Genomic DNA, 23620 nt, shown 5'->3' with positions numbered 1-23620 from the left:
ACTGGAGTGAGGGGACGGAGGGAGGGATGAGATGGAATGGAGTGAGGGGACAGAGGGAGGGATGAGATGGAATGGAGTGAGGGGACGGAGGGAGGGATGAGATGGAATGGAGTGAGGGGACGGAGGGAGGGATGAGATGGAATGGAGTGAGGGGACGGAGGGAGGGATGAGATGGAATGGAGTGAGGGGACGGAGGGAGGGATGAGATGAACTGGAGTGAGGGGACGGAGGGAGGATTGAGGATGTGAGGAGAAGGATGGACCGACAGCCCTCCGTTTGACGTCGCTGGCGGATGACGTTCGGCGCGTCACCAAAAGGCGCCGGAGCGGGAAGGCGCACGGAATGGAGGAGTTGGAGTCTGAGACGGAGGTTCCTGTCACGGTGAGGGGAATGGGCGGCGGGGGAAAGGAGAGGCTGGAATAAGTAGCAGGGGCCGTGGAGCGTGTGGGGTGAAAGGGAGTGTGGAGTCATGGGAAGTGGGTGACTACTAGGAGGCAACTGTTAAATAAAGCGGAGATGCGGGATGCAGGATCAGTTCATGTGTTGTAGTTCCACATCGTGAGTTTACTGGGCTTCCTGTTGATAACATCGGCAGCAAGTAAGAGTCTTGGCCGCTCGAGGAACTCGGCTGAAAGCAGGCGATCTGAGCTTCAGATGCCTCGATGCTCAGGGGAGAGTTACCTGAATTCTGTTACATGATTAACTGCTTCAGAGCTGGTCCGTGGCCAGGGACAAGAGAGGTAGCGGGATCCTGGAGAAGCTTCAGCCCTTGAACTTGCCAACGGGTCTGAGATTGTTGCTCTCTGCGAGCATGGGAGGCTGAGCAACTGAACTGTGGCATCGTGGTCCGGGGAGCGCATTCAAGCGTGGGGAGAGAAGAGAAATGTAGTTGCAATTGGGGATAGTACAGTCAGAGGAATAGACAATTCCCTGTCACAAGGATTGAGAGTCCTGAAGGCAGGATTGTCTGCCAGGTGCCCAGATTTGGGACATTCCATCTGGCTTGCAGAGGAATATGGAGTGGGAGGGAAAACATCTAGTTGCAGTTCATGTGAGTGCCAACGATGTAGGGTGAACAGGGAAAGAGGTTATTTGAGTAGCTAGGGACCAAATTAAAATGCATAAGCAAAAAGGTAATAATCTCTGGACTGTTACCTGAATCACGTGGTAAATGCATGGCTGAAAGATTGGTGTGGGATAAGTGGGTTTGAATTTGTGCCAGTATTGGGAAGGAGGAAGCTGTTCTAATGGGCTCCTGGTGAATTACGGAGCCAGGGCTATGGATAGGGATTTAAACTAAATAGTAGAAGGTCAGTTCAGCTGCTTGGAAAGATAAGTGAGAGATGGTGAGGAAGGCAAATGCGTTGTTAGCATTCATTTCAAGAGGTCTAGAATACAAGAGCAGGGATGTGATGCTGAGGTACTGGTGAGGCCTCACCTTGAGTATTGTGAACAGTTCTAGGCTCCTCGTCTGAGAAAAAAATGTGCTGACAATGGGCAGCACACACAAAGTGCTGGATGAACTCAGCAGACCAGGCAGCATTCACGGTAAAAAGCACAGTCGAAGTTTCAGGCTGAGACCCTTCAGCAGGACCTGTGTGTGTGCTCGGATTTCCAGCATCTGCAGATTTTCTCTTGTTTGTGCAGGTAGTGGAGAGGTTTACAAGGATGATTCCAGGAATGAAAGGGTTATCATATGAGCAACATTTGCTAGATCTGGGTCTGTACTTGCTGGAATTTAGAAGGATTAAGGGGGGATCTCATTGAAACCTATTGAATTTTGAAAGGCCGAGACAGAGTAGATGTGAAAAAGATGTTTCTGATGGTGGGAGAGTCTAGGACAAGAGGGCACAGCCGCTCAATAGAGAGGTGTCCATATAAAACAGTTGCGGCGAAATTTCTTTAGCTAGAGGGTGGTGAATTTGGAATTCATTATCACAGGCAGCTGAGAAGTCCAGATCAGTGGGTGTATTTAAATCAGAGCTTGATAGGTTGTTGATTGGCCACAGCATGAAAGGTTATGGGGAGAAGGTAGGGGAACGGGGCCGAGTAGGGGTAAAAAGGATCAGCTGTGATTGAATAGTGGAGCAGACTTGATTGGCCAAATGGCCTAATTCTGCTCCTATGCTTTATGGAGAGTTCAGGAGAGTTTAGTGAAGTCTCCAGAATAAAGAATAAGACAAAAAGTTTGTAAAACGACAAGAATTTAACTTAAGGCAACATTGAGAAAAAAATTAAAAAGGGTGGTGAATACAGGACTGAAGGTGTTAAATTATTTGAGTGCATATAGTATATGATCTTGTGCAGTTAGAAGTTGGCAGAGCTGTGGCTGGAAAAAGATCACAGTTGTGAACTTAACATCCGAAGATGTGCATCATATCAAAAGAATGGGCAGGTGGACAAAGAGGGTGGGGTGGCTTTGTTTGTTTAAAAGAAAATGAAATCCTTAGAAAGAAGTGATAGGTTTCAGAAGATGTGCGTAGAGTTAAGAAGCTGCAAGGGTAAGAAGACTGGATGGGAGAAATACTCAGGCTTCTGAACAGTAGCCAGGATGTGGGGCGCAAATTGCAATGGTGGCAGAAAAGGTTTGTTAGAATGGCATAGGGATTTCAGTACGCAGGTAGATTGGAAATATCAGGTTGGTGCTGGATCCAAAAGAAGGAACTTGCAGAATGCCTAAAGATGGATTTTTAAAGCAGCTTGTCATTGAGCTGACTAAGGAAGTCAAAACTATTGTAAAAGCAAAAGAGAGGGCATACAACAAAACAAAAATTAGTGGGAAGACAGAGGATTGGGAAGTTTTGAAAAACCTACAGAGAGCAACTAAAAAATCATTTGAAGGGAAACGATGAAATATGAAAGCAAGCTAGCAATATCAAAATGGATAGTAAAAGTTTTTTCAGGTATGTTAAAAATAAACGAAAAATGAGAGTGGACATAGGACCGCTAGAAAATGAGGCTGGAGAAATAATAATGTAGATAAGGAGATAGCTGATGATCTAAATGAGTATTTTGCATCAGTCTTCACTGTGAAAGACACTAGCAGTGTGCCTGATGTATTGTTTGAAGGAAGAGAAGTGGGTTAACTTACTGTTACAAGAGAGAAGGTGCTCAAAAAGCTGAAAGACCTAAAGGTACAAAAGTCACCCAGAGCAGAGGATCTGCACCCTAGGGTTCTGAAAGAGGTAGTGTTAGAGATTGTGGTGGCATTACTCTGCCATGGTGCCAGAGGACTGGAAAATTGCAAATGTTACTCCACTCTTTAAAAAGGGAGGAAGGTAGCAGAAAGGAAATTATGGACCAGTTAGCCAGACCTCAGTGGTTGGGAATATATTAGAGTCAATTGTTAAGGGAGGTGATGGAGTACTTGGTGACACAGGACAAGATAGTACAAAGTCAGCATGATTTGCTTCGGGGAAAATCTTGCTTGTCGGACCTCTTGGAATTATTTGAGGAGTTTACAAGTAGGATAGATAAAGGGGATGCAGTGGATGTTGTATATTTGGACTTTCAGAACGCCATTGACAAAGTACCACGCATGAGGCTGCTTACCAAGTTAAGAGCCCATGGTATTACAGGAAACTTACTAACATGGCTAGAGCACTGGCTGATTGGTAGGAGGCAGTGAGTGGGAATGAAAGGATCCTTTTCTGGTTGGCTGCCAGTGACTAGTGGTGTTCTGCGGGGGTTGGTGTTAGAACCACTTCTTTTTATGCTGTATATAAATGATTTGGATGATGGAGTAGATGGCTTTGTTGCCAAGTTTGCCCGTGATACAAAGATTGGTGGAGGGGTAGGTAGTGTTGAGGAAACAGGTAGGATGCAGAAGACAGATTAGGAGAATGAGCAAGAAAGTGGCAAAAGAAATACAATGTTGGAAAATGTATGGCCATGCACTTTGGTAGTAGAAATAAATATGCAGACTAGTTTCTAAAAGGGGAGAAAGTCCAGGAGTCTGAGACGCAGAGGGACTTGGGAGTCCTTGTGCAGAACACCCTGAAGATTGAGTTGGTGGTGAGGAAGGCAAATGCCATGTTAACACTCATTTCATGAGGTCGATAATACAAGAACAGGGATGTGATGCTGAGGCACTGGTGAGACCTCACCTTGAGTATTGTGAACTGTTTTGGGCCCCTCATCATAGAAAAGATGTGTTGCCATTGGAGAGGGTCCAGAGGAGGTTCACAGGGATGATTCCAGGAAAGAAAGGTTTGTCATACGAGAAACATTTGATGGCTCTGGGTTTGTTCTTACTGGAATTCAGAAGGATGAGGGGGGGATCTTATTGAAACTTTTCAAATATTTAAAGGTCTAGACAGAGTAGATGTGGAAAGGATGTTTCCCATGGTGGGAATGTCTAGGAGAAGGGGATGGAGGGGTGCCTTTCCAAAATAGAGATGCGGAGAAATTTCTTTAGCCAAAGGGTGGTGAATTTGTTGCCACATACAGCTGTGGAGGCCAGGTCGTTGGGTGTATTTAAGGCAGAGATTGATAGGTTCTTGACGAGACATGGCATCAAAAGTTACAGGGAGGAGATGGGAACTGGGTTTGAAGAGGAGATAGGAAAAAAGGATCAGCCATGATTGAATGACAGAGCAGACTTGATGGGCCAGATGGCCTAAATCTGTTCCTATGTCTTATGGAAAACATAGTGCTGGATTGGGTGTTGTGCACTGTACCAGATTTGATTAGGGAGCTTAAGATAGTGATCATAATGTGACAAAGTTCACCCTGCAGCTGGAGAGGGGCAAACTAAAATCAGATATATTGATATTACAGTTGAGTAAAGCTAACTACAGAGCCATGAGAGAGGAACTGGTCAAAGTTGATTGGAAGGGGACGTGGACAGAGAAGCAATGCTGGAGTATCTGGGATTAAGTTGGAAAATGTGGGATCAGTTCATCCCAAAGAAGAAGCAGCATTCTAAAGAGAAGATGAGGCAATTGTGGCTGATGAGGGAAGTCAGAGGCACGATAAAAGCAAAAGAGAGGGCATACAATGTAGCAAAAATTAGTGGGAAGCTTTTAAAAACCACCAGAAGACAACTAAAAAAGCAATATGGTGAGAAAAGATGGAATATGAAGATAAGCTAGCCCATAATATAAAAGCAGATACAAAGTTTTTCTCGGTATACAGTATATGGAGTAAAAGGGAGGTGAGAGTGGACATTGGATCACTGGGAAATGACGCTGGAGAGGTACCAATGGGGAACAAAGAAATGACAGATGAACTGAATAAGCATTTTGCGCCAGTTTTCTCTGACAGAAATTCGAATCTGTTAGAATCAGAATCAAGTTTATTATCACCGGCATGTGACGTGAAATTTGTTAACTTAGCAGCAGCAGTTCAATGCAATACATAATATAGAAAAAAACAAAACAAAATAATAAATAAATTACTGTATACATATATGGAATAGATTAAAGATCATGCAAAAAACAGAAATAATATATATTTAAAAAGTAAGGTAGTGTCCAAGAGTTCAATGCCCATTTAGGAATCGGATGGCAGAGGAGAAGAAGCTGTTCCTGAATTGCTGAGTGTGTGCCTTCAGGCTTCTGTACCTCCTACCTGACAGTACCAGTGAGAAAAGGACATGCCCTGCGTGCTGGAGGTCCTTAATGGACGCTGCCTTTCTGAGGTGCTGCTCATTGAAGATGTCCTGGGTACTTTGTAGGCTAGTACCCAAGTTGGAGCTGACTAAATTTACAACCCTTTGCATCTTCTTTCGGTCCTGTGCAGTAGCCCCCTCCCACCCCCATACCAGACAGTGATGCAGCCTGTCGGAATGCTCTCAACGGTACATCTGTAGAAGTTTTTGAGTGTACTTGTTGACATACCAAATCTCTTCAAACTCCTAATAAAGTATAGTGGCTGTTTTGCCTTCCTTATAACTGCATCGATATGTTGGGACCAGGTTAGGTCCTCAGAGAAATTGACAACCAGGAACTTGAAACCGCTCACTCTTTCCACTTCTGATGCCTCTATGAGGATTGGTATGTGTTCCTTTGTCTTACCCTTCCTGAAGTCCACAATCAGTTCTTTCGTCTTACTGACGTTGAGTGCAAGGTTGTTGCTGCGACACCACTCCACTAGTTGGTATATCTTGCTCCTGTATGTCCTCTCGTCTCCATCTGAGACGGTTAATGGTTGTATCGTCAGCAAATTTATAGGTGGCGGCGGAGCCTGGAACCGAAGCTGGAATCCCTTCGCTATGAATTGTGAATTTATAGTGGTATTTGAGCTATGCCTAGTCACACAGTCACGGATATAGAGAGAGAGTAGAGCGGTGGGCTAAGCACACGCCCCTGAGGTGAGCCAGTGTTGATCATCAGAGAGGAAGATATGTTATCACCAATCTACACAGATTGTGGTCTTCAGTTAGGAAGTCGAGGATGCAAGTACAGAGGCCCAGGTTCTGCAAGTTCTCAGTCAGGATTGTGGGAATGATGGTGTAGAAAGCTGAGCTGTAGTTGATGAACAGCATCCTGACGTAGGTGTTTGTGTTGTCCAGGTGGTCTACAGGTGTGTGAAGAGCCATTGAGATTGCATCTGCCGTTGACCTGTTGTGGCGATTGGCAAATTGCAATGGGTCCAGGTCCTTGCTGAGGCAGGAGTTCAGTCTAGTCATGACCAACCTCTCAAAGCATTTCATCTCTGTCGATGTGAGTGCTACTGGGCGATAGTCATTAAGGCAGTTCACATTATTCTTCTTAGGCACTGGTATAAATTGTTGCCTTTTTGAAGCAAGTGGAAACTTTCCTCTTGTAGCAGTGAGAGGTTAAAAATGTTCTTGAATACCCCCGCCAGTTGGTCGGCACAAGTTTTCAGCCTGTAGCAGGTAGAAGTTAGTGTACTGTTATTACTAAGGAGAAGGTGCTTGGGAAGCTGAAAGCTCTGAAGGTAGATGAGTCACTTCAGCCAGCTGGAATACACCCCGGGTTCTGAAGAGATTGTGGAAGCATTACTAATGATCTATCAAGCATGACTAGAATCTGGAGTGGTTCCAGAGAACTGGAAAATGGCAAGTGTCATTCCACTCTTTAAGACGGGAAGGAGGCAAAAGACAGATAATTATTGGCCAGTTAACCTGACTTCAGTATTTGGCAAGGTGTTGGAGTTCATTATTAAGGATGAGGTTTCAGTGTTCTCAGAGGTACATGATAAAATAGCATGGTTTCTTTAAGGGGAAATCTCACTTGTTAATCTGTTGGAATTCTTTGAGGAAATAACAGGCAGGATAGACAAAGGAGAGTCGGTGGATGTTTACTTGATTTCCAGAAGGCCTTTGATAAGGTGCCACATGTGAGTTTGCTAAACAAGAGCACATGGTATTTCAGGAAAGATACTAGTATGGATAGGAAAAATTGCTGACTTGCAGGAGGCAGAGTGGGAATAAAAGGGGTGTTTTCGTTGCCTGTTGGAAGTCGAATCTGGATAAACTCACTCAGAGACCCTTTTCACAGGGTTTTGAATAAACCCTTTATTCAAAGCCTCCGGGGCACTTCAGTTAGTCGCTCAAACAGGAACAGTCTGTGACTCTTCTGCTTGGTCCACCAACTAACCGGCAGTTCCTCGTGCGGTATAGATATAGTTGCTCACGTAAACCCACACAGCGCAGGCTGGAGCTGGTCTTACCTATGTGGGTGACAGTACAGAGAGACAAATTACAGAACAGATATAGTGGCCACATGCATAGGACAGGCTGGAGCCGATCTTATTTATGTGCATGACTGCACAAAGAGACAAGGACCTTGAAACACTAGCTGTCTAACTACATGAAGAAATATTGCTCAGCATTGACTAGCAAGCTTAGCACATCTGCTGATCATCAGCGGTTTCTTGCAGAAAAACACGCTGCTATTGTTTAACGGACCGTGTTAACCCTTTACATACTTTATCATATCAGTGACCAATGGGTACCATGGGTGCCAATGTTGGGACCATTGCTTTTCACGTTAAATGTCAATGATTTAGAGAGATGAGGAGGAATTTCTTCAGCTGGAGCATGAAGAATCTGTGGAATTCATTGCCACGGACTGCCCTGGAGGTCAGGTCATTGTAGATATCTAAAGCAGAGGTTGATAGGTTATTGATTTGTAAGGACTTCAAAGGTTATGACAAGAAGGCAGGAAGATGGGTTTGAAAGGGGATAATAAATCAGCCAAGATGGAAAGGCAGAGCAGACCTGATGGGCCAAATGGCCTAATTCTGCTCCTATGGTCTTATTGCAGGAACAGTATTAGCATAAACAAAGATTAGCTCAGTAGCTGTTGGCTAGTATCGATCTGCTGGAAGTTAATGATCTGGATGACAGAATTGATGGTTTTGTAGCCAGGTTTGTGGATGATACAAAGATAGGTGGTGGGGCAGGTAGTGTTGAGAAAGCAGAGAGTCTGCAGAAGGACTTGGACAGATTGGGAGAATGGACTAAGAAATGGCAGATGGAAAACTGTGTAGAGAAGAGTATGGTCATGCTTTGGTAGAACAATAAATGTGTAGATCATGTTAAAAATAGGGAACTATTTAACAAGTGGAAGGTACAAAGGAACTTAAGAGTCCTGGTGCACAATTCCTAAATGTTCTCTTGCAAGTTGAGGAAGGTAAATAATACAATATGAGCATTTATTTTGAAAGGATTAGAAAATAAAAACACTGATGTAATGCACAAGAGATTTTGCAGATTGTAGAGATCCAGGAAACACACAAAATGCAAGAAGAACTAAGCAGGTCAGGTAGCATCTATGGTGAGGAATGTGCAGTGAATGTTTTGGGCTGAGGACCTTCATCAGGACTGGAAAGGAAGGGGGAAGAAGCCAGAATAAGAAGGTGGGAGGAGGGGAAGGAGGACAAGCTGGCAAGTGATAGATGAAGCTCGGTGAGAGGGTATGTGGGTGGAAAAGGTAAAAGGGCTGGAGAAGAAGGAACCTGGTACGAAAAGAGAGTGGACCATTGAAAAAAGGGAAGGAGGAGGGAGGGGCACCAGAGGGAGATGATGAGCAGGTAAAGAGAAGAGGTGAGAGGGGAGCTGGAATGGAAAATAAGAGAGGGGAGGAAGGGTGAAAATCAATGTTTTTTGCCATTGTGTTGGACCGACCCAGACAGAATGAGGTGTTGCTTCTCCAACCCGACAATGGCCTCATCGACACTAGAGAAGGCCATGGACTGGCGGGTTGGAATAGGAAGTTGAATTAAAATGCATGGCCACTGGAAAATCCCACCTTTTGTGAAGGGTAGAGTGAAGGAGCTCACCTGAATCTGCATTGGGTCTCAATAATGTAGAGGAGGCCACACTGGGAGCATTGGATACAGTAGATGACCATGATGGACTTGCAGGTGAAGAATTGCCTCACCTGGAAGAACTGTTTGGTGCCCTAAGTGATGGTGAGGGAGGAGGTGTAGGGGCAGGTGTAGCACTTGTCCTGCTTGCAGGGATAAGTGCCAGGAGGGAAATCAGTGGGGAGGGACAAGTAGACAAGAGAGTCAGGTAGAAGGTAATCCCTGTAGAAAGTGGAGATTGGAAGGTAAGTAGCAGGAGCCCTTTGAAGATGCTGAAAGTTATGGAGACTGTTGAGTTCGATACAGAGCTTTATGGGGTCTAAGCTGTATCCCTGCTGTGAAGATGGGGTAAAGGTGGATGTGAGGGAAATGGAAGAGATACAGGTGAAGGCAGCATCGATGGTAGAAGAAGGGAAACTCCACTCTTTGAAGACAGATATCTCAGATTTTCTGGAATGGAAAGCTTTAACTTGAGAACAAATGCTGTAGAGACAGAGGAGCTGAGAAAAGAGAATAGCAGTTTTACAAGTGACAGGGTGAAAATGTTGAAAGGCATGGACAGAGTGGATGTGGCAAAGTTGGTTCCCATGGTGGGGGAGTCTAGTACGAGAGGACATGACTTGAGGATTGCAGGGCGCCCACTCAGAACAGTGATGCGAAGAAATCTTTTTAGCCAGAGGGTGGTGAATCTGGAATTTGTTGCCACGGGCAGCAGTGGAGGCCAAGTCATTGGGTGTATTTAAGGCAGAGATTGATAGGTATCTGAGTAGCCAGGGCATCAAAGGTTATGGTGAGAAGATGAGGGAGTGGGACTAAATGGGAGAATGGATCAGCTCATGATAAAATGGCGGAGCAGACTCAATGGGCCGAATGGCTGACTTCTGCTCCTTTGTCTTATGGTCTTAAAAGGTATAGTCCAGATAGCTCTGAGAATCAGCAGGCTTGTAAAAGTTATCAGTACACAGTCTATCTTCAGAGCGATGAGAAATGGGTCAGAGATGTACCAAGTAAATTTGAGGGCAGGTTGGAGGTAAAGTTGATGAAATCAATAGCTCAGCATGGGAGTAGGAAGCAGTGCCAATGATGTGCAGAGACAGCTGGGGAGCATTGCCAGTACAGGCTTAGAATATGAATTGTTCCTTGTAGCTGATGAAAAGATGAGCATATCTGGGACCCATGTGGATGCCAATGGCTATAATTTCGGTTTGGAGAAACTAGGAAGAGCCAAAGCGAAGTTATTAGTGTGAGTACCAGTTCTGCCAGATGGAGGAGTGGCGGTGGAGGTGAACTGCTTAGATTTGCTGTCCAGAAAGCAGTGGAGAGCTTTAGGGCCTTCTTGCTGGGAGGAATAGGGTGTATATGGGCTGGACATCTATATGATGATGAGATGATCATCAGAGCAGATGCAGGCAGAAACAGCAGGTCTGCCTGGATAGCAGTCAGGTTTGTAGATCTTGGGTAGGAGGTACAAACAAGCAGCATGGAGTAAAGGAACTATGAAGTTGGTAGCAGTGGATGGAAGATCTTCAGAATCAATGAAGTTTGTAGTGGTGCAGGGGACAGTGGCCTGATGCTGTGCAGTGGGATCTTTCTCAAGGTGTATGTAAGAGGAGGTGTCTGGCAGACTACAGCCGCACCTCTGTTGTCTGTGGGCTTAATTGCAAGGTTGGAATTGGTGTGGAGAGGGTTGAGAGCAGTGCGTCAGAGACCGAGGCTCAGATAAGAGAGAGGAGTCCTGAAGTCAAGATGGTTGATATCTAGTTGACAGTGATAAAAAAGATCCCAGAGCAGGGTTACCAAGAAAAGGAGAACTAAAGATGAAGGAAGGGTCATCGGGAGGAGATGGGGGGAAGGGGAGAGGATGAGGAGATCATTGCCAAAGAATTGGGCTTAGAGATGGAGGTGAAGGATGTAATGCTGACATTACTACATTTGGAGGATTGTGAGCAGTTTTAGCCCACATATCTAAGATAGGATGTGCTGTCATTGGAAGGGGTTTGGGGAAGGTCTGCAAGAATGATCGTGGGAATGAAAGGATTAACATTTGAGGAGTGTTTGTTTGACTCTGGGCTTGTGATCACTGCAGTTTAGAAGAATGGGTGGGGGAGGGAATCTCATTGCAAACCTACTGAACATTGAAAGGCCTAGAGTGATGTGGTGAGGATAGAGGGACAGTCTAAGACCAGAGGAAATGGCCTCAGAATAGAAAGGCATCCCTTTAGAACAGATGAGCAGGTGGTAAATCTGCAGAATTAATTGCCACAGTCAGCTGTGGAGGCCAAGTCATTTGGTATATTTATCATGGAAGTTGATAGCTTCTTTGTTAGTAAGGTTACAGGGAGAAGGCAGGAGAATGTGGTTGCAGAGGAAAGTAAATCGGCCATGATGGAATGGTGGAGCAGACTCGATGGGCTGAGTCGCCCTCTGATTGTGTTTGTTTAACCTTAGTGTTTCTGAAAAGATGTGTGGGTCGGTAATTAGATCGGCTACTCTAAATTGCTCCTTGTGCATAAGACAAGGTGATGTAAATGTGGAGAAAGATAAGATTGTTATCTGTGTAGTGGTGTGTGTTTGGTGCAGTTTTGCTGGGCTGAAGATCTTGATTCTGTGCTGTATCCCTCTGTTACTCTGGTATTCCTTTAGCTAAGGTGATAAATTCACACTTAATTTGTGAAATCTATTTATTTCTCTCTGATATCAGGACATTCCAGGAGTGAGCCCTGGACGACCCATCGGGTTTGAGTGGGGCCCGACGCAAATTTTGATCTATCCAACACAATATAAACGGACAGGTAATGTGACATATTGATCATTGTTTATATTAGAATTTTTATAATTACAAATTATTGATCTACTGTTTATCTGCTATACTGTTGCTCTTTGTTCCCCAACCACTTGAAACTGGAAATTCTTGAAAAGAGGGGGCCTGTGGGATTAGTGTGGAGGTTCTAACTACTGGGTGATGTAGTACAGTAGATTTGGGATTGGTAAACAAAATTGCTCCCACAAAGAGCTGTGGCAGGTAGAACGGCCTTCTGAGCTGTGAATTTGACTGATGTGAATAATTACATTTGTTTCTATTGATGACAAAAACGGAAGGATTAATGTTTGGATGATTATCAGTTTTATGGTAGGGTGGCAAGTGTTGCTGTGAGAAGAGTAATTGTCTTATAGTTCTGGTAACCCAGGTTCAATGCTGATTTTGCATGCTGTCTGTGAGAAGTTTGCATGTTCTCCTGTGATGTAAGTTTTTGTTTTCTGGTTACTCTCATATCACAAAGGTGTTGGTTGATAGGTTATTTTGCCACAGTTAATTAACCTCAGTGTGTAAGTGAGTCGTTGGGAATAAGGGGAGAATAAAAATGAGATTAGTGTAGGATTAACGTAACTTGATGGTGGGCTGAAGAGTTCTCTGCTTTAGGACACTATAATTCTTCTGTGGCAGATCCATTGTTGCTTCAGCAACCCCTTGTGAGGCCCAGCATGTCATTGTTCTAGCCAATGTGGTGTTGTAAATGAAAGTATTGCTGGATCTGAGTAAATGATTTGTGGACACCATTCTTTCTGGTCAAACCACAGACAAGTCCCCTGGCACTTCCTCACAGATGGCTCACATTCAAGTTGTTCGCAGAGATAAGGATATTTACTCACCAATTCTAAGCAAACTTTTCAATGAGTCGCATGGCATCTTCATGACACTTCAGAAAGCCGAGCAGGATTGCAAAATCAGCAAAGCACAGTGAGTAGACATTAACTTTCAGGGTGTGCTTCCATGGCAACACATTTTTATTAACTCTCTCTTCAAGTTGTGGAAGTAAGGAATATAAGCAAGTCAGTTTGGTACTTAAATAGCATTTTATGAAAGTTCTGAAGACGTTTAAAGCCAACAGTTATGAGTTATCATAGACGGTAATACAATGGATTCCAGTTAATTGGGGTAGCACATATAGAACAACTCTTCAACAACCAAAACTAATTGAGAAAACAGCTGGCATTTCCTTCGTTCATTTTGGGCAATATGCTGTTTAATTGGGATGGGAGACAGTTGCTGTACAGTCTCTTACTAACATCAGTGTGTGCACTTGTGTGGCCATTAGACACTATGTCATGCTAAGGCAAACGGTTTTTAAATAGCATCAGTTGAATGTGTCAGAGTACAAAAACTAGTGATTTTTGTCACTGATAGTTGGCAAGAAATAAAACAGTAAGACAATTCAGAACTGTTTTGCTCACTGTGGTTTCAAACATTCAGGCTTGGAGATGCCAAAAATGGCTGAAAATGAAAGTGAAATTATTTTGCTACTTCAAGTTAGGAACTACAGACAAGACCATAAGATATAGGAGTATAATTAGGCCATTTGGCCCATCGAATCTACTTTGCCATTTCATCATTGGCGATCCAATTCCCTGTCAGCCCCAATGTCCTGTCATCTCCCCGTATCCCTTCATGCCTGACAAATCAAGAATCAATCAACCTCTGCCTTAAATATACTCAATGACTATAGACAGAGGGAGTGTAGTGGCTCTGCTGGTAAATAAGTGGAAAGATGTTGCATAGGATTGGAAGATGTTGAATCCTTATGGGTTGAGTTAAGAAACTGCAAGGGTAAAATGACTCTGGTAGCAGTTATAGACAGGCCTCCAAACAGTAGCTGGGATGTGGACTACAGATTACAACGGGAAATAGAAAAGGCGTGTCAAAAGGGAATGTTATGATAGTCACAGGAGATTTCAACATGCAGGTTGATTGGGAAAAATCAGGTTGGTAATGGATCCCAAGAGAGTGAGTTTGTTAACTGACCACAAGATGGCTTTTTAGAGCAGTTTGTCATTGAGCCTACTAGGGTTCAGCTCTCCTGGGTCGGGTGTTATGTAATGGAGGTGATTAGGGAGCTTAAGGTAAAAGAACCTTTAGGAGCCAGTGATCACAATATGATTAAATTCAACTTGAAATTTGATAGGGAGAAAGTAAAGTCTGACATAGCAGTGGACTAAAGGAAATTACAGTGGTATGAGAGATAATTTGCCTAAAGTAAATGGGAAGAAGATGCTGGCAGAGATGACAGCAGAAATGCAATGACATGAGTTTCTGGTTAAAAATGAGGAAGGCAGGATAGATATATTCCAAAAATGAAGAAATGCTCAAAAAGCAAAATAATTCAACCGTGGCTGACAAAGTTAATGTAAAAGCAAAAGTAAGGGCATACATTAAGGCAAAAATTAGCAGGAAGATAGAGGATTGGTAAGCTTTTGAAAACTTTCAGAGAGCAACTAAAGGAATCATTAGGAAGGAAAATATGAAACCCAGCTAGTAAACGATATCAGAGTCGATAGTAAAATCATTTACAAGTATGTAAAAAAAAAAGAGACTAGAGTGGATACAGGACCACTAGAAAATGAGGCCAGAGAAATAATAATCAGTTGTCCTGTGCGAGGCACTAGCAGTGTGCCAGATGTTGAAGGATGAGAGGGAAGAGCAGTGAGTGCAGTTTTGCTACAAGGGAGAAGGTGCTCAAAAAGCTGAAAGGTCTAAAGGTACATAGTCACCTGGAACAGATGAACTGCACCCTAGGGTGCTGAAAGAGGTACCAGTAGAGATTGTGGAGTCTTTATTAATGATCTTTCAAGAATCATTGGAGTCTGGCATGGTGCCAGAGGACTGAAAAATTGCAAATGTCACTCCATTCTTTAAGAAAGGAGGAAGACAGCAGAAAGGAAACTGCAGACAAGCTAGTCTGACCTCAGTGGTTGGGAAGATGTTGGAGTCAATTGTTAATGATGAGGTACATGATGGAGTACTTGGTGACACAGGACAAGATAGTACAAAGTCAGCATGGTTTCCTTCAGGGAAAATCCTGCCTGATGAACCTGTTGGAATTTTTTGAGGAACTTACATGTAGGATGGATAAAGGGGATGCAGTGAATGTTCTATATTTGGATTTTCAGAAGGCCTTTGATAAGGTGCCACACATGAGGCTGCTTACCAAGTTAAGAGCCCATGGTATTTTAAGAAAGTTACTGACATGGCTAGAGCATTGTCTGATTGGTAGGAAGTAGAACATCCCAAAGATTAATTTGTGGGTTGATTCGGTGGTGTGGAAGGCAAATGCAATGTTGGCATTCATTTCAAGAGGTCTAGATTGCAAGAGGAGGGATGTGATGCTGATGCTTTATAAGGCACTGGTGAGGCCTCACCTTGAGTATTGTGAACGGCTTTGGGCTTCCCATCTAAGACAAGATATGCTGGCATTGGAGAGGGTCCACAGGAGGTTCACAAGGATGATTCTGGGAATGAAAGGGTTATCATACGAGGAATGTTTGATAGCTCTGGGTCTGCACTCGCTGGAATTTAGAAGAATGAGGGGGGATCTCATTGAAACTTTTTGAATGTTGAAAGGCCTAGACAGTAGATGTGGAAAGGATGTTTCCCATGGTGGGGGAGTCTAGGACAAGAGGGCACTCTGGATAGAGGGGCGTCCTTTTAAAACAGAGATGCAGAGAAATTTACGTAGCTAGAGGGCGGTGAATTTGTGGATTTTGTTACAACAGACGGCTGTGGAAGCCAGCAAGTTGGGTGTATTTAAGACAGAGATTGATAGGTTCTTTACTAGCTACAGCATCAAAGGTTACAGGAAGAAGGCCAGGGAATGGGGCTGAGGAAGGGGAAAAAAGGATCAGTCAGGATTGAAGGGTGGAGCACACTCGATGGGCCAAATGGCCTAATTCTGCTCCTATGTCTTATGGTTTATGGACTTGCTCCCACAGTGACAAATTCCACAGATTCACCACTCTGTGGCTAAAGACATTCCTCCTCGTATCTGTTCTAAATGGACTGCTCTCTAGTCTGAGGCAATGAGGCTTCCCACCATAGGAAATGCCCTCTGCACTTTCACTCTATTGAGGCCTTTCAGTGTTTGATAGGCTGTGATGAGATTACCCCCATTCTTCTGAATTCCAGTGAATACAGGCCCAGAGAGATCAAATGCACTTCATATGATAAACTTTTCAATTTCAGAAACATTTTCATGAACCTCCTTTGAACCCTCTCCAATGCCAGCACATCCTTTCTTAGTTAAGATGCCCAAGACTGCTCACAGTACTCCAAGTGAGGCCTCACCAGTTCCTTATAAAGCCTCAATATTATATCCTTACTTTTGTATTTTAGTCCTCTCGAAATGATTGCTAACCTTTGCCTTCATCACCACTGACTCAACTGCAAACTAGCCTTTAGGGAATCCTGCACAAGGACTCCCAAGTCCCTTTGCACCTCAAGTTTTTGAATTTTCTCTCAATTTAGAACATAGTCTTCTGTAGCCTCTCTGCTTCCTCATGACTACCTGCCCCTCCACCTATCTTCATATCATCTGAAAATTTGGCCACAAGGCCAAGAATTCCATTGTCCAAATCATTGGCATAAATATAAAAAGAAGCGGTCTCAACAAAGACCCTTGTGAAACACCACTCGTCACTGGCAGCCAATCAGAACAGGCTCCTTTATTCCCACTCTTTGCTTCCTGCCAATCAGCCACTGCTCTATCTAGGCTAGTATCTTTCCTGTAATACCATGGGTTGTTATCTTGTAAGCAGCCTCGTCTAGCACCTTGTCAAAGGCCTTCTGAAAATCCAAATACAGAACATCCCCTGATTCTCCTTTGTCTATCCAGTTTGTTATTTAGAACATAAAACATTGATATTACAGGCCCTTTGGCCACAATGTTGTGCTGAACATGGAACTTTCTCTAGGAACTGCCCAGAATTTCCCTACTGCATAATCTATTTTTCTAAGCTCCATGTACCTGTCTAAGAGTCTCTTAACAGACCCTATTATATCTACCTCTATCACCTTCACTAGCTGTGCATTCCACGTACCTACCACTCTCTGTGGAAAAACTTATACTTGATATAACTTATACTTGGACAGGAGGAGGAGTATAGAAAACTGATACAGGACTTTGTGATATGGTGCAACTCAAACTACCTGCGTCTCAATATCACCAAGACCAAGGAGATGGTGGTGGACTTTAGGAGATCTAGGCCCCATATGGAGCCAGTGATCATTAATGGAGAACGTGTGGAGCAGGTTAAGACCTACAAGTATCTGGGAGTACAGTTAGACGAGAAGCTTGACTGGACTGCCAACACAGATGCCTTGTGCAGGAAGGCACAGAGTCGAATGTACTTCCTAAGAAGGTTGGCGTCATTCAATGTCTGTAGTGAGATGCTGAAGATGTTCTATAGGTCAGTTGTGGAGAGCGCCCTCTTCTTTGTGGTGGCGTGTTGGGGAGGAAGCATTAAGAAGAGGGACGCCTCACGTCTTAATAAGCTGGTAAGGAAGGCGGGCTCTGTCGTGGGCAAAGTACTGGAGAGTTTAACATCGGTAGCTGAGCGAAGGGCGCTGAGTAGGCTACGGTCAATTATGGATAACTCTGAACATCCTCTACATAGCACCATCCAGAGACAGAGAAGCAGTTTCAGCGACAGGTTACTATCGATGCAATGCTCCTCAGACAGGATGAAGAGGTCAATACTCCCCAATGCCATTAGGCTTTACAATTCTACCGCCAGGACTTAAGAACTTTTTAAAAGCTATTATTAATGCTTTTTGAGACGGTGATTTAGATGCATATCATATTTTTTTACTGAGTTAAGTATTGTATGTAATTAGTTTTGCTACAACAAGTGTATGGGACATTGGAAAAAAAGTTGAATTTCCCCATGGGGATGAATAAAGTATCTATCTATCTATCTATCTATCCATCCCCTCTGTTACCTACTTCCAAGCACCTTAAAACTATGCCCCCTCGTATTAGCCATTTTAGCCATGGGAAAAAGCCTCTGGCTATCCACACGATCAAAGCCTCTCATCATCTTATACACCCCTATCAAGTTACCATTCATCCTCTATTGCTTCAAGGAGAAAAGGCCATGTTCACTCAATTTATTCTCATGCATGCTCTCCAATCCGGGCAAAATCCTTGTAAACTTCCTCTGCAATCTCTCTATATTATTTACATCCTTCCTGTAGTGAGGTGATTAGAACTGAACACAGTACTCCAAATGGGGTCTAACTAGGGGCTTATATCACTGTAACATTACCTCATGGCTCTTGAACTAAATCACAAGGTTGATGAAGGCCAGCACACCATATGCCTTCTTAACAAAACTGTCAACCTGCGCAGCAGCTTTGAGTGTCCTATGGACACGGACCCCCAGATCTCCTTGATCCTCCACGTTGCCAAGAGTCTTACCATTAATATTATATTCTGTCTTCAAATTTGACCAACCGAAATGAACCACCACTTCACACTTATCTGGGTTGAACTCCATCTGCCACTTCTCAGCCCAGTTCTGCATCCTATCAATGTCCCGCTGTAACCTCTGACAACCCGCCACACTATCCACAACACTCCCAACCTTTGTGTCATCAGCAAACTTACTAACCCATCCCTCCACTTCTTCATCCAGGTCATTTATAAAAATCACAAAGAGGAGGGGTCCCAGAACATATCCCTGTGGAACACCACTGGTCACCAACCTCCATGTAGAATACAAACCATCTACAACCACCCTTTGCTTTCTCTGGGCAAGCCAATTCTGGATCCACAAAGCAAGGTCTCCTTGGATCCCATGCCTCCTTACTTTCTGAAGGAGCCTTGCATGGGGAACCTTATCAAATACCTTACTGAAATCCATGTACACTATATCCACTGCTCTACCTTCATCAATGTGTTTTGTTACATCCTCAAAGAATCCAATCAGGCTCGTAAGGCACGACCTGCCCTTGACAAAGCCATGCTGACTATTCCCAATCATATTATGTCTCTCCAAATACTCATAAATGCTGCCTCTCAGGATCTTCTCCAACACCCACCACTGAAGTAAGACTCACTGGTCTATAATTTTGTGGGCTATCTCTACTCCCTTTCTTGAACAAAGGAAGAACATTTGCAACATTTCCATTCCTTTAGTATTTCTGGCCCTATTGATGATGCAAAGATCATCGCCAGAGGCTCAGCAATCTCTTCCCTCGCTTCCCACAGTAGCCTGGGGTAAATCTCGTCCGGACCCGGCGACTTATCTAAATAGCTTTCCAAAGCTCCAGCACATCCCCTTAATGTCTATCTGTTCAAGCATTTCAGCCTACTGTCACTCATCCCCACAGTTGTCAAGGTCCTTTTCACTCTGAATACTGAAGCAAAGTATTCATTAAGTACCTCCCCGATCTTCTCCGACTGCATGCACATTTCCACTTTTGCTCCTGGTTGGTCCTATTCTAGGAAACCATGCTGACTTTGACCAATTTTATCATGTGCTTCTGTAAGGGCAGAGTAATGACAGATGGAGTTGCAATCTGACCAACTGTGAGTTACTTTGGGAGTTCAAATGTAAAGAGTCAGTACACAATTAGTGATGTGTACAGGAGTTCAAGTCCTGTACTCCTGTACAGGACTGCCTGTAGTAGTTGATGAGGTAGTAAAGAGGGTGTATAGTATGCACAAGAGTGGTGCAGACCTGGAGTGCTGACGGCTGGTAGTGGAAGCAAATGTGCCAGAGGTATTTGAGAGGCTCTTAGATAGGCACATGGGATGGATAATGTGGACTTTGTGGAAGCAGAAGGATTTAGTTTAGTTATGAATTCAATTATTACTTTCATTAGTTTGACTCAACGTAGTGGTGGGAGGGGCTCATTTCTGTGCTGTGCTATACATTGTTAATTCTGTTTGCAGTTTTGGTTATGTTCGCTTTGTGACATGAATTATAAATTAATTTGTAACAGACGACCATCTGATAACAGGATGTTTACCGGGAATCGACTGTGCCCTAGAACGACATGATGCATTACCTACAAAAGGGATGGAAGTGGCAGTACTTTGCAGATCATGCTGAATTGTGTGGTTCATGTGGTGCAGTTGTGTACAAAGGAACAGAGCAGGTGGAGTTTAATCTGGGAAAGCAAAAGTCTCCACTTTGGATTCAATTAAACAAGAACTAAAGGACGTGGTTAGAGATCTGGAGTCCATGTACTGAAATAATTAAAATCTTGTGCACAGTGATGGATGGCAAGTGGAATGTTGGTTGTTGTTCCTTGGGCTGGGAAATGTTGTGGTTCATTTGCGCAGAACTATAACCAGAAGTCAAGGATTCATTTCCTGCAAGGTGGGTTAGTGGGTAAATAGGAAAGCACTATTTCCATGATGTAACACATTGTGGTTGTTGTTACAGATTAGTCCACATTAGCAGAAATTATCGCTCAGTGATGAGAGCCTATCTGGAGGAACTACACAAGGTTGCAGTAACTGGTAAGCTGTATGTCACAATGTGATGAACAATTTATTGCAGAGAAATTAATTATAAGCTAGTCTTCCAAAATGTTGGCAATTACAGAGAGCAGTGTCCCTTTCTTTTGTGTTTTCACAATGTATGCGTTTCTTCTCTTTATTTTCTTTAAAGCTTGTGCTGTTCCTACTTCGTAGAAAATCTCTCTCTCTGCTTCCACAATGGATTTATACGTCTGAATGGCTGATAGATCAAAGTATTTTCAGGTGGGGCTTTGCATCCTGTGATGTATTAAAGAGATGTATTGTAATGGGATGTGAACAAACCTATCCAATCAATATTTGAGTTCCAAACAAGAGAAAATCTGCAGATGCTGAAACTCCAAGCAAGACACACAAAATGTTGGAGGAACTCAGCAGGCCAGGCAGCATCTGTGGAAAAGAGTGAACAGTCGATGTTTTAGAACATAGAATAGTACAGCACATTACAGGCCCTTTGGCCTTGGGTCGAAATCCAGTCCATCTGAAGGGTTTTGGCCAGAAACGTCAACTGTACTCTTTTACATAGTACAGACGGCCCTGCTTATCCGCGAGGGATTTGTTCCGGGACCCCTCGCGGATACCAAAATTCGCGGAAGCTCAAGTCCTTTATTCAACCTGTCTCAATGCAGTGGACCTTAGGACCCAGCGGAACCCCAGACCTTATTTAACCTGTCTCGTGCTGTGGACATTAGGACCCAGCGGCAGAGATCTGAATCCGCAGTTTCTGTTCACAAAAATAATCATGATAACGATTGTAAATAAAGTGGAAATAATAAAGCGATCGGAAAGAGGTGAAACACCATCGGTCATTGGAAAAGCGTTAGGCTCCGTCGGTCAACGATCGGAACAATTTTAAAGGATAAAGTGAGAAAGGTGCTGCCCCGATGAAAGCTACAGTTATTACTAAGCAATTCAGTGGTGTAATTATTTGGTTTGGGGTTTTTGATCCTCCACATCAACCCCGGCACTCGGGAGCGATCTGTCACTAGATTGAACTCGGGAACTTTTGTTCCCGAGCCCGGCATTGAAACATATGTTCTTAAGTGTTTTATATGCATAGAAAAGTAAAATATATACTATATACGAAGACAAAAGTTTGACTAACTGACGCTAAATAATACTGGATGTACCTGTTCCGACTTACTTAGTAAGAGAACTTACAATCTTTTTCGATCCCGATCCACGATAACCCACGCACATCCTCCCGTATACTTTAAATCATCTCTAGGTTACTTATAATACTTAATACAATGTAAATGCTATGTAAAATAGTTGTTATACTGTACTGTTTAGGGAATAAAGACAAGAAAAAAGAAGTCTGTACATGCTTGAACAACAAGTGTTGGAAGAGCACTTCCGGGTTTTTGCGATTTGCGGTTGGTTTAATTCAAGCTTGCGGATAAGGAGGGCCAACTGTATTTGAATTCTGTAGTTTGCTTGTTCTGCTTGGCTTGTCTAAGTTTAGTTGAGGTTTGGTAGTCTGTCGATTGACTCCAGTCTTTCTGAATGATAACTGTTCCCCATAATGCTTGAAAAACTTCAGACATTTATATTATTCGTAAATTTGAGGGTGGTGCTCCATTTGCTCTAGCTCATTGCTTCTGTCAACACACACAAAATGCTGGTGGAACGCAGCAGGCCAGGCAGCATCTATAGGAAGAAGTACAGTCGACGTTTCAGGCTGAGACCCTTTGTCAGAGATCTCGGCCCGAAACGTCGACTGTACTTCTTCCTATAGATGCTGCCCGGCCTGCTGTGTTCCACCAGCATTTTGTGTGTGTTGCTTGAATTTCCAGCATCTGCAGATTTCCTCGTGTTTGCTTCTCTGGATGGAGGGAAATAAAAGGGGTGCCATCGCTCTGGCATCCACTCTTTGACCCAACCTGAGCAGCATATTTGCTGCTTAGTCATGAACTTCCTATCCATACATTTCCTCTTTAATCTTACAATTTTGCAAAGCTGGCCTGCTCCACCATTCAAGCAGCAATCTATTTTGTTCCACTCCTTAGATCGCATTGAATCTTTCACTTTCTTTATTGGTCATGCATCATAATTTGAATCAAAACTTTCCAAACCTTAATTCCAATCCTAGATTTTTTCTGGTTCTTACCTTAAACCTCTACTGATACTGATCCTCTTGCAAATAAAACTGTTATATTGTGTTTTTTTTAAATGTCTCACCTCTTAGCTTTTAAAATGGATACACATTGGAATCCTTTACGGAATCATAAACTTGCACGATACTTCACTCCCACTGCCCTACTTTACACAATTTCCAGTTTCTGTGCTCACCATTCTGATAACTTAATGAGAAATTTCTGCAAAAATATGTTTTTTCTCCCCAGTTTTTGCTGAAGATAAAAAATTGTCAGCAGAGTATGAGGACCAGGTATGTTTACATTTAAGTCTTGCTTTAAATCATATTCTGAGAGGCCAGATTAGTCTGCAGGAGGTGACTATTGGGATACACACCCTTTGCTGGCCACTCGTATTAGAAATACAGTTGAATAGATTTCCAAACGAGGTAATCAGTGTTGACCCTTGCCTCTCCTTTAATACTTCAGGGGTTGAGGGAACATTTGGGCAGCATAGGTCTCTTATCTTTCTGAAGGTGCTGACTTCACTACATCCTTGGGATGCATGTCTGCCTCTTCTGTGTTTATTTGGGTACATGCTTGGACAGGAAGGCAGATGAACTATTGAGGGGCTGGCATTCCTGTGCTTGTGTGCTAATTCGCCTATTTTTGAACTAGTGGGAGGTCATTTATCCACCCACATCCAACAGAGAAAAGGCGTGCTGATTGCACTAAAGCAGTACAAGCTTGGTCTATGGATCTCATTCATAACGGATCTTTTGGAGACTCCTTGCAGCAGTGTCCCCGGTTTTAGTCCTCCAGTTAGGAGCTGGCTAGCTGCTGAGTCCACTGTTTTGTGTGGTTTCATCCAAAATCGTTAAGGGTCACTTGAACTTCCAAGGACCAAGTCCATGTGGAGTGTTGTGTTGCTAAAGGGAGTTGTGTTGT

General features: G+C 43.5%; 1 protein-coding gene across 2 annotated transcripts in view; it reads left to right on the top strand.

Moving 5' to 3' along the window:
- Positions 1 to 252: 252 nt before the first annotated feature.
- nup85 (nucleoporin 85) overlaps positions 253 to 23620 on the top strand; it is a 64096-nt gene continuing 40728 nt past the window's right edge. The window contains exons 1-5 of one of the 2 annotated variants that reach the window (XM_073026620.1): positions 253 to 381; positions 11981 to 12071; positions 12859 to 13018; positions 20503 to 20579; positions 22943 to 22986. In XM_073026620.1, coding sequence (XP_072882721.1) covers positions 343 to 381; positions 11981 to 12071; positions 12859 to 13018; positions 20503 to 20579; positions 22943 to 22986 — 411 coding nt within the window. In that variant the 5' untranslated portion in view covers positions 253 to 342. Of the gene's footprint in view, positions 382 to 11979; positions 12072 to 12858; positions 13019 to 20502; positions 20580 to 22942; positions 22987 to 23620 lie in introns of those variants that run through there. The other variant, XM_073026621.1, reaches the window with a different exon arrangement.

This window comes from Hemitrygon akajei, chromosome 22, assembly GCF_048418815.1.
Source record: "Hemitrygon akajei chromosome 22, sHemAka1.3, whole genome shotgun sequence".
Lineage (NCBI taxonomy): Eukaryota > Metazoa > Chordata > Chondrichthyes > Myliobatiformes > Dasyatidae > Hemitrygon > Hemitrygon akajei.
Note: the sequence above shows the minus strand (reverse complement) of the source record. Positions and strands in the feature narration are given on the sequence as shown.